This window comes from Schistocerca piceifrons, chromosome 4 (genome assembly GCF_021461385.2).
Source record: "Schistocerca piceifrons isolate TAMUIC-IGC-003096 chromosome 4, iqSchPice1.1, whole genome shotgun sequence".
Taxonomy (NCBI): Eukaryota; Metazoa; Arthropoda; class Insecta; order Orthoptera; family Acrididae; genus Schistocerca; species Schistocerca piceifrons.
The window spans coordinates 375429409-375441615 of record NC_060141.1 but is presented as its reverse complement, the minus strand read 5'-3'; the positions used below and the strand labels follow the sequence as shown (position 1 = coordinate 375441615).

Here is a 12207-nt window from a genome sequence, read left to right as displayed (position 1 = left end):
CATAGAAAACAGTCTTTCTTCACCTGGATAAAGGATTGACATCTTTACTCATGGCACTGCTTACAGTAAAGGGAGCAATTGCAAGTGATAGCAAATATCATCATCTTAAGCACTACAGTGATGAAGAAACTAGCAGTATTTTACTAAATAGTAAGTGACAACCAAATGTACTGAAAAGGCACTTTACTGCACATTACAATTAAAGAATTCAATGTGAAATGTCATGTCCCCCATTCTTCCTGATCTGGGGTGTGGAAGAATATTTACAATATCATTTTTTACTACTTAGCAAATGTGTTCTCTAGGAATGTGGGGTCACCTGCATCAAATTTGAGCATAGTATCTTATTTGGGTTTTGTCAATGTACTTCAGTATTGCTCAGTCACTTAGAGTTAACTCCTTTGTTGCTTTCAAAGCCGAAGCATTCCCTTATTATACTTTGTTCTCCATAGCTTCCAGTGTTACAGTTTCCTCCTCCCCTTGTGCCATACTTTCCTCCAAAAGATTGTGACGGTAGTCTTCACAGAATCTCGGACTCTATATTCGTCATCGTCTGATGAACCTTCCATAATTTCTTTCTTTTTAGAGTTACTTCTGTGAGAACCAGTAGTCTTTTTACTGGTTGTCTTATTATTCTCATTTTTAGTAATTTGTGAACTTGTCTTGTTTCAACTTAGCATTTGCTTCTTTTTCCTTTTGTCAGGCTATAAGCCTCTCATGCATTTCTTCTGAAGTTATTACCTCTTGGGCGGGTAAATTCCTCCATTTCAAAACCCCTCCTGGATCTACCCTTTCCCCATTTAAATTTAGAGCACACTTGTCGCAATACTGAATTTCAAGGGAAAAGTGCATAGCAAGGTATAAGTCTTCAATACAAAGGAAACAATTCAAAGGCTAATGCATTTGTTAAACAACAGTATCAACAGTATTAACTTACCTTCTCAAAACTGAAAAACTGCAAACAATCCTTTAATGATGATAGGTTAAAGGAACACTGCAACCCTACTGTAATGGAATGCAAGTGTAGGAATGCTTCTAGAAATGCTACATCTGACACAATCACTATCTAGCTGCACAGAATGAAACACATTGCCCAGAAAGTGTTGTTTTCCCACCTTACTACAATAAAACTTTTACAAACTATAAAATTCCATCATAATAAACAATGCAGAGCATGGTAATTTCACATGCTGTTACTATGTCATTCTCAGAACTGATCTTTGAAAGTCACCTTAAGCAGACATGCTTTATATTTAGAGAATTACTAAAAATAAAAATTAAAAATTAATTTTGTTTGTCTTAATAAAGAGAGAGAGACAAAATATGTGCTGCATTTGTGCAATAAAGTGGGAAAAGTCATAGGTATCAATGTAAATACAGGACAGGGACTACCCTGTGGAAATCAAAAATTGACACTAAGGCAATGGCAGAAAATGCCATAGAGAACAAAAATTACAATTGAAAGTAATATGAACACAAATCACTAATGATAAACAAAGCCAGAATTGTCTTATACAACAGTCAAACAGAGTTTCAAATCAAAGCTGGGATCCAGAAAAGTGAGATAACAATTGTATTCGAGAATTGGCATATGGAGGCTTCAGTTATGAGATATGAACTGCCAAATCCACACAGTATTTACTTCATGTTTTAGATCAATGGCTATCCCCATGTGACATATTTGCTGCAGCCCATAGAATCATCACAACCAAAGAACTGCTGTGCACCAAAGAAATAATATTGCTGCTACTCTCTAATTCTGTATCCATACTGCTTGAATGGTGGGATGTTAAACTGTCAGTATTAGTTGAATTTGTGATTGATATACTATGGGAACCAAAGTTGATATTCATTTGATCTCTCAGATTTTGTTTCTGTGATTGATAGTTGGCATGATTTATGGATTTGCAGCTAGGACAGTTCAGAATCATCAGCTCAGTTTGATGCTGTGTACATGGCACATTTTAAACTGAACTTTGCTGGGCGTTGTTTTGGTTACAAATATAGGTGGCCCTTTCTTTACCACTAAAAGTGTTGTGTATACCAGTCATTTTCCGTGATTCCTTTGAACTAAAAAATCAGTGAAAACATTTTAGCGTCAGTCAAATGGTAGTCCCTCCATAAAATAAATAAATAAATCTATCTGGAAGCCTGGCCCTCAATGAGGTATCACCATCAGATAATAAGAGAATATGTGCTATTCTTGAAAGTTGTTTCTTGTATGGAAATGATTTATGTAATTTATATTCAGACTGGAGAGGGCAGGGGGTTGTTACAGCAGCTGTGCATACATATTGGGTATGAGGCACTGGAAAGTGTATTAAAATATGCTGTGGAGCTCCACAGTGGCATTGTTTTTGTATGTATTGGAACAAGTGGAGTTCTTGATGGAGGTGAAGAAATTTGAAAGATGAATAATGGGAAACCAGTGTTGGAAAGCATACAAAATTATAATGACAGACGATCAGTAACATAGAATCTACACTCATATTAAAAAATGGTACACCTTGAATGACTAGAGGCATGATTTTCATATTCATAAGTATGTTTTGCAAAAAATCATTAGCATTTGAACCATATTGGCCTGTGGGCTCAATGTAAACATCGATGTTGTGGTGCAATACCACCTACTGGTAAAATGTGCCTGCAGCTGTCATTGTCACTATAAACTGAAGGGAAAGGATCAATGTGACTTGAGCAGATGTGTGGGATGCCTCGCAGACACATGCACACACCATACAATCAAATCAGCAAGTTTGAAAGATGGTGCATTATTGGCATGAGAGAATGTGATTCATCCATGTGGTAAATTGCTGCTTGTGTGAGATGAAGTGTAACAGCAATGCAATGGGTGTGTGCAGAATGGTTCATGGAAGGCTGTAGAACATCCTCCCTCCCCCCCTCCCCCCCTCCCCCCCCCCCCCTCCCGAGAAAATTGACACCTCATCCAACTGGCATTGCAGAGCAAATCTGCAACCTCCTCGGCTCTGGAACAATAGTAGAACAGTGCAACGCATTGTACACTAACAGGGATGACAGTCTGTCGCCATTTATTATGGCATGGGTTGCGTGTGCCTCGTCCAATTCTCCATCTACCTTTGACGAATGTGCAGAAACATACTGGATGTCAATGGTGTATGGAATGACATCACTAGACAGGAGTGGCATTAGATAGTGTTTATGTATCAATAGAGGTTCTGTTTGTTTGAAAATGATGACCACATTTTGCTGCTACAGATGGGGGGAACGGCATCACAGTGACTGCATTCACACAAGACATTCACTGCCAACTCAAGGCTCTATGGTATGGAGTGCTATTGGGAACAACTACAAATCACAGTTGGTGTGTGTCAGGGCACTGTGACCTGTGGGACCTACATGAACGACATCGTGTGACCTGTAGCCATACCCTTTCTGCACAACACACCAGACGCCACTTTTCAGCAAAACACTGCACAGCCACATATTGCTGCATGAAGGCGTGCCTTCTTGGTGTCACAAGATGTCAGCCTTTTGTCCTGGCTTGCCAGATCACCAGACTTGTGGCCAATTGAAGATGTGTAGGATATAGTAATGACAGGTGCAGCACTGTGACCCAGTGCTAATCACCACGGATGAACTTTGGAACCAGGTGAATGCAGTGTGGATGGCTATACCACAGGACACTATTTACGCCTTATATGTGTCGATGCCATCACGCATGGAACAAGTTATCTGGGCCTATGGCGGACCCTGTGTCTACTAGGCAAGGTGGCTGAAATGCTAATTATTTCTGCAGAATATCCTAATATACATGTTGTGTGAATATGATCAGCCTATCTCTAGTCATTACAAGGTGTTATGTTTTTTTCTGAACATGAGTGTATTAAAAACTAATATATTTGCTTCTTTCATTGAATTCTGATACTTCTTCAAAGCTGTGTTATTCACTAAACATAACATTCTCTCCCTAAAGCGGTGTACTGCTGTTGAATCCACAAGGCATTGCATTGTCATTGCATACTAAACATGATTTGTGTTCTTGAATAAGAATATATGAAGTTGCTTAAGATTATTAGTGATGATTAATTTTACACTTGTTTGATACATGCTTAATCTAACTTGACAGGGGTGATGACAAAACATAATTTGTGTTACAGGTGGGCAATAACTTTTGTGGAGAAAAATGGCAAAAGAAATCGGTAAGTCTGATCTCAATTCAGTTCAAATAACAATCATTAATGGAAAGTTCCCAGAGTCAGCAAAGCCACTGCTCTATAAAATAGCACAGCATAAAAGCAAAACTGAATTGTAGTTACACACAAATCTTTGCTTTCCTTTTTGTAATAGAGTTATTTCTTGATTTTGATGAAAGTAAGCTTGAGCAGATATAAGGGGAATCCATAGCTAGTACCTGGAATTAAAGCAACTTTTGCTATAGAGAGAACAGTAGTAAGAATATATACAGTACATTAAAAAGCAATAAGGCAAGGGGTGGGGAGCAATATCATTACCTGTCCATACTCCACCCCTTCTCCCAACCCTTTGCCTCATGGCTCTAATTCCGGCAATAGAGAAAAGACCTGTCCCACACATCATCCCAATATCATCTACTCCAGTCCCATCACAAGCTTCTCCTACCTTATCAAAGGCAGGGCCACCTGTGAAAGTAAATATGTGATCTACCAACTTAGCTGCAACTATTGTGCCTTATTATATTTTTGGCAGAACAACTAACAAGCTGTCTTTATGAATGGCCACTGCCAAACTGTGGCCAAGAGACAGCTGGACCTCACAGTTGCTCAATGTGCCACCCCACATGATGTGCTTCACTTTAATGATTACTTCACAGTCTGTTCAATCTGGATTCTTCCCATCAACACCAGCTTTTGCTGATTTGTGTAGGTTGGAAATTCTCCCTACAACCAGTCCTTAATTCCCTTAACCCCCCCCCCCCCCCCTTGGCCTCAACATAAACTTGTCCCTGTCCTCCACCTGCCTATCACACACCTTATATCTCACCATTGCAACTACATAATCCTTTCCACTTCTCTGTTTCAGTCCTGTTCCATCCCTGCCTCCTCAAGCACAGTATCCCAACGCTACACCGAGCAGCTGTGTCCTGTCCTATAACCCCTCCCCCCTCCCTCCCCCAATGTCGCTGCACATCACAGTCCCACAGGCAGTACTAGTATCTTCACCCACCCTCCCATTCTTTATCTCTCCTCACCTGATTCCTCTTCTTACCCTCACTGCCCACTGTATCTAGATTGCTGCTTACATCTGGCAGTCACTGTTGGGCTATAGCACACGGGGGTGAAACTCCTTTAGAGATGCCTGTAGCTCGACCTTGGTTCACTGGAAGATCACTTGGGGTGCTAGAGGATTATCAAGCCATCCTCACTGTTTCTTATTGGGTGTTATACAGTCTTCCATATCTGTTATGGTTTCATTCGAAACAGAATTTGGTTTCATCCCATTGTGCTCCTAATTATGACTTGGTGTGTGAGTGTTGCACTCTTTGATTTCCACTGTGAATATATTTCTAGTAATTGCTTAATTTTGGCTCACGTCAATAATATTGTGTGGAGTAAATGATTCCGTGTTTGTTTCAATAAAACAAAATCTGGTATCATAGCGTAGTGTTTGTGACAGTTCCACCTGCTTTATATATTTCTTCGTTTTTTGTCCTCGGTGTTGATGTACTTCATTGCTACACTGGCTAAAAAATATGGATTGTGGATTCCTGCATGGAATACTATAAATTATTTAGCCAACAGACGCACAGTTGTGTGTCACAGTACTTTAATTTCACTGTTCACAGGCCCCCAATAATACACAGTTATATAGCCAGTGCACCATTGTTTAAACTTTCCATAAGCTTCATTAATAGTTTACAGGCTAAACTCCACATACTGCTATGATAGTTTACTGTTGAATGGTTACGAGCAGTAAAACCTAACCACGAAGTTCAAAGTTCTTGAAGAATAATCAGGTACATATGGAGCAGACACTGTGTCTGTTTTTTCACATGGCCTAATTGTTTAACACTTGTTCCACAGTTAATTTGAAGCATTGTTGTTGTTCTAACCAGCACAGGTTACTCGTCTGAAACTCGGCCGTGGACTGACTGTCTCATGACAAAAAATCGGGGCCTTATATATCATCACAATAATAGGTGCTGAACCTACACATTGTCTGAAGATAAATTTACAGAAATTACTATTAAAATTTAACTCATTATATTAACAGAATACACCAACAAATAGTGTCTTTTTAACAGTTTCTTCTGCTACAAGGGTTAAGTCAAATTATTTGTTTAAATCATGAAGTTAACAAATATAGTTACATAAACAAAACTTTTGACAAAACTGTTAATCACCTTGGAATTAATGAAGGGCTGGATTTGCTAACATGTTTCCGACTAGAGCCCAATAGATACTTAAAGACTGCTAGCATTTCGCCTTCCAAATGTTTACAATTATTAGAGAATTTATATTTGTTTACATGTCAACAACAGAATTTAAGTTACGAAACAGTTAATGATTTCACACTCTAATAATGGGTACTAACTAGGAATATGAAATAATCAAACAATGGAAAACTCCAGGATGGAATGTAACAATACCAGAGAAGGAAAGTTCCTACTCACCATACAGCCGAGATGCTGAGTCGCGATAGGCACAACAAAAAGATTCACACATTTATAGCTTTCGGCCATCAAGGCCTTTGTCAGCAGTAGACACATGCACACACAAACACACACACTCACGCAAACGCAACTTGCACACATGTCTGCAGTCTCAGAGAACTGAAACCACACTGCAAGCAGCAGAACCAGTGCATGATGGGAGTGGTGACTGGGTTGGGGTAAGGAGCTGGCTGGGGTGGGCAGGGGGAGGGATAGTATGGTGGGAGTGGCGGACAGTGAGGTGTTGCAGTTTAGATGGAGGGCACGAAAAAAGGTGCGGAGGGGGGAGGGGGTAAGTAGTGGAAAGGAGAGAAATAAAAAGAAATTAAAAGACTGTGTGTGGTGGTGAAATGATGGCTGTGTAGTGCTGGACTGGGAATAGGGAGGGGGCTGGATGGGTGAGGACAGTGACCAACGAAGTTTGAAGCCAGGAGGGTTACGGGAACATAGGATGTATTGCAGGGAAAGTTCCTGCCTGTGCAATTCAGAAAAGCTGGTGTTGGTGGGAAGGATCCATATGGCGCAGGCTGTGAAGCAGTCATTGAGATGAGGGATATCATGTCTGGCAGCATGTTCAGCAACAGGGTGGTCCACTTGTTTTTTGGCCACAGTTTGCCAGTGGCCGTTCGTCATGCCTACATAGAATGCAGCACAGTGGTTGCAGCTTAGCTTGTAGATCACATGACTGGTTTCACAGGTAGCCCTGCCTTTGATGGGATAGGTGATGTTAGTGACCGGACTGGAGAAGGTGGTGGTAGGAGAATTTGTGGGACAGGTCTTGCATCTAGGTCTATTACAGGTGTATGATCCATGAGGTAAGGGATTGGGAGCAGGGGTTGTGTAAGGATGGGCGAGTATATTGTGTAGGTTCGGTGGACAGCGGAATACCATGGTAGGAAGGGTGGGAAGGATACTGGGCAGGAAATTTCTCATTTCAGAGCATGACGAGAGGTAATCGAAACCCTGGCGGAGAATGTAATTCAGTTGCTCCAGTCCCGGATGGTACTGAGCTAAAAGGGGAATGCTCCTCTGTGGCCGGACTGTGGGACTTTGAGAGGTGGTGGGAGACTGGAAAGATAAGGCATGGGAGATTTGTTTATGTACAAGGACGGGAGGATAATTACGGTCAGTGAAGGCTTCTGTGAGACCCTCAGTATATTTTGAGAGGGACTGCTCGTCACTGCAGATGCGACGACCACGGGTGGCTAGGCTGTACGGAAGGGACTTCTTGGTATCGAAAGCTATAAATGTGTGAAACTTTTTGTTGTGCCTATCGCGACTCAGCATCTCCCCAATATGGTGAGTAGCAACTTTCCTTCTCTAATAGTTGAAATAAATTAGAAAATCAATTACATACATACAACTAAGAACAAAATTAGATCTGGTGTTACATTCTTTAAAACTGAGGGCCAATCTTTTTCTTTTATGAAGATGCAGATTATATTCAAGTATGCTGATGGTAAATAGTTAAAAGCAACAAAATGAATTTAAGGAGCCAGATGCTAAAATAAGAGAATTAAAATCATCACAGCTTGCTTCATCAAATGTTCTGTGGACATTTGTTCCTGCCTACAAATCTGTATGGGAATAATCCATTTAAATACATTTTAAATATATTGCTGGTATTCTACTTTGTTTTAGTTTGCATCCATTTTTTGTACTTTCTCAGATTTAATGAAGAACTTCATGTTATCACTTTTTGACAGAACGGGTATTTAACTTCACTAGATCTTGTCATGGAATGAGGGTGTTTTTCTGCTTTGAATGGTGTTGCTTCTTGCCACTGAGAATGCTTTGTAGTGTTAGTGACAGAGTGTGTAGTTATTGTACCCAGGTAATATTATGCAAGAAAAATATTCTGTACTGAGGTGTATACTTGTACATGAGATTGTGTGGTTTAGTATGAATGTACTTCCACTTTACTCAGTGCTACAGCATTTATTGAACTTAAGTTATTCACTAGTAGATCCAGTGAGGAAAGCATGAGAGTGTGTATTATTGTCTTTGAAATTTTCATTGGAGTTGGTGGATAATTGTTTTGCATTGATTTATGCTAAAATGTATTGTTTGGAGTAGATGTTAATAATGAGATAACAAACAATATACTTACAACACATTTAAATTGAGCAGTTCACACACAAATTCATAGACGGACAAAGGCCACAGAACTTTATGCAACGAAACCAGCTTGTTTTATACGATACAAAAAACAGATATGGAATCAATTACTCCAAACCATATTACAGATAAATGCAAAAATAAAGCAGAGTATGAATAACTTATTGACAATACTATTCAAAAAGTGCAATATATGCAGGAAGTTGTAATCAGGAACACAATGCAATGAAACCAGCTCCTGTGACATCTCATATCATGATTTTTAAGTTTTGACATGTGCTAAGGTGCAACTATTTCCACTTGATACTGGCCACACAGTAGCCATTGCAATATTTTGTTTTGGTGCCAAAAGGCAACCATGATGTCATTTACAAAATTTTAAATGACTGTGAACCCCAACTATGAGAAATTAATCTTAGTTTTGGATTAAGATTTGTCAAATCTCAGTGAGTGCCTGGATGCCAACAACCAGCTATTAACTGCTGACCTAAAAGATGTTCAAGTGCCAAAATTTAAACAAAAGAGAATACTAAAGATTAAGACTTGGCTGTTGAAGGAAATATAAAAAAAGAACTAAGAAGCATGCAATGGCCAAATTACCCAAAAATAAGAAAAGAGAGGAAGAAGAAGAATGGTCTTTATTCAAAGAAATCCTTGTTAAAGAAGCCACAGACATCTGCAAAAGAGAGAGAGAGAGAGAGAGAGAGAGAGAGAGAGAGAGAGAGAGAGAGAGAGAGAGAGAGAGAGAAACACCTTGGTGGAATGATCAGGTGAAGACAGCAGTAAAAGATAACAGCATTAGTGAAAATAAAATTAAAGCATGAAAAACAGCCAGCCGCGGTGGCCGAGCAGTTCTAGGCGCTTCAGTCTGGAACCACGCGACTGCTACGGTCGCAGGTTCGAATCCCGTCTTGGGCATGGATGTGTGTGATGTCCTTAGGTTGGTTAGGTTTAAGTAGCCATTTGTACCATGAAAAACAGAAAATTGATGATAGACAAAATGAGTTAGCAACTGAACATCTAGCACAAGAATATTAGAGAAAGAAACCAGCTGTAAAAAGACAGAAAGAAAAGGAAAAGCGCTGGAAGGACTTTACTACAAGGGTAGAGGAAGACTGTCAGGGAAATAGGAAATTACTATACGAAATGCTAAAGAGTAAACGAAATGAATATGTAATTATCTTTGCACTGGAAACAGATGATGGTAACTTAATACGAATGGAGGAAGGGATCAGGAATGGCATGAAAAAGTACTTCAACGTGTTAAATGGAGATGGGGACAACACAACCATCAATGACTGTAGAATAATTAATGAAGACCAAACCAACGGATACATGGTGTGATGTAGAAACAGCATTAAAGAGCATGCGGAATGGAAAGTCAACAGGCTTGGATGATCTCAGCTCACAAGGGGAAGGCCAACCAACTCGGGTCAAATTTGGCAGGTCACTCGTGTCCAGCCTAAAACGAAGGACTCTAATATATTTTGGCTCAACACCCTCCCCCTCCCCCTTTTTTTGGGAAAATCACCCGTAAAGGTTATGATGAGCAATTGACTCAAAATTGGCGGGATTGATAGGTAATTGTAAATAGAGCATTTTTCATCGGCAGGTATGGGGTCTGCAAACGCATACTTTTCCAGAAATTGAGGAAAGAAACTTTCACAACTGCCCCTTATGACCCAGTTGGTAAACGCTTTTAGGCAAGAGCACCAATAGTGCAATGGTCAAAGTAACTGGCTGGGAAGTGGAGAACTGGAGGTCGAATCTCGAGGAAACTGTATGCTTTTCATTTTCTTAAATTGAAGTTTTTCATATCAGAATTCGTATAGATAGGATGGTTAATAAGGTATGCAACTGACTACAGAATAATAATAGTAGTAAGGTATGCAAGCCAATTTCCCAAATGATGTGAATTAGTATAGAATTGAACTTTTGAGCATTGTCACATGAAAACAACTCCGAGTAAGAGGGCTGTGAATTCCTCAAGAGGGACCACAGACAACCAGCACGCAACACTTGCCTACAGTGACGCATACGGGGAGAGTTATGTTGTCCCATTGCCTCTTCGTCATACCATAATTGTGAAACTTGAAAAGTGAGTATATCCAGCATGAACCTTACAAAAGTCAGTCGGAAAGAGTTGTTTTCCGTCATTAGGCTGCCGGGAACCTCGAGGGTACATGTAATGATATTTCATCTTTAATCCGCTGAATAAAGTATGTTTTGTCAAAGAATACAGTGATCTTCCGTAAGTAACATATGACTCGTACTGTATGTAATTCATAGTAATTACCTTTTCTGTTTATGCCATAGCAACCAGTTATTATTTGTTGTGTCATATCTTTCAGTTGCATAATCAGAATAATGGAGGATGTACACCCTTCGACCAACACTGAAATATATAGTTGGGTGCCTGTCATATATGACGACAAGCAGGAAGTTACCGATGCTGTATTTTGGTTTGTAAAAGTGTTGCAAGACATATGTATTATCAATGTGCTACCAGAAACAGGCAGTTCTGTTTCTCGGCATTCCAGATTGATAGGAGCGGCTGTCATCGAGCCATTTTTGGAGCTGACCAACGAAATGACTTTTGAAACTTCCTGGCAAATTAAAACTGTGTGCCGGACCGAGACTCGAACTCGGGACCTTTGCCTTTTGCGGGCAAGTGCTCTACCAAATGAGCTACCCAAGCATGACTCACGCCCCGTCCTCACAGCTTTACTTCTGCCAGTATCTCGTCTCCTACCTTCCAAACTTTACAGAAGCTCTCCTGTGAACCCTGCAGAACTAGCACTCTTGAAAGAAAGGATATTGCGGAGACATGGCTTAGCCACAGCCTGGGGGATGTTTTCAGAATGAGATTTTCACTCTGCAGCGGAGTGTGCACTGATATGAAACTTCCTGGCAGATTAAAACTGTGTGCCGGACTGAGACTCGAACTCGGGACCTTTGTCTTTCTGGGCAAGTGCTCTACCAACTGAGCTACCCAAGCAACAAAATATTGCAATGGCTACTGTGTGACCAGTATTAAGTGGAAATAGTTGGCCAGTATCAAGTGGAAATAGTTGCGCCTTAGCATATGTCAAAACTTAAAAATCATGATATGAGATGTCACAGGAGCTGGTTTCATTGCATTGTGTTCCTGATTACAACTTCCTGCATATATTGCACTTTTTGAATAGTATTGTCAATAAGTTATTCATACTCTGCTTTATTTTTGCATTTATCTGTAATATGGTTTGGAGTAATTGATTCCATATCTGTTTTTTGTATCGTATAAAACGAGCTGGTTTCGTTGCATAAAGTTCTGTGGCATTTGTCCCTGTCTACGAATTTGTGTGTGAACTGCTCAATTTAAATGTGTTTTAAGTATATTGTTTGTTATCTCATTATTAACATGTACTCCAAACAAT

General features: G+C 39.9%; 1 protein-coding gene across 1 annotated transcript in view; it reads left to right on the top strand.

Moving 5' to 3' along the window:
- The window catches only part of LOC124795424 (arf-GAP with Rho-GAP domain, ANK repeat and PH domain-containing protein 2), a 144621-nt gene that overhangs the window by 124371 nt on the left and 8043 nt on the right, over positions 1–12207 (top strand). Inside the window, exon 11 of the mRNA XM_047259452.1 lies at positions 4140–4181. Coding sequence (XP_047115408.1) covers positions 4140–4181 — 42 coding nt within the window. The remainder of the gene's footprint in view (positions 1–4139; positions 4182–12207) is intronic.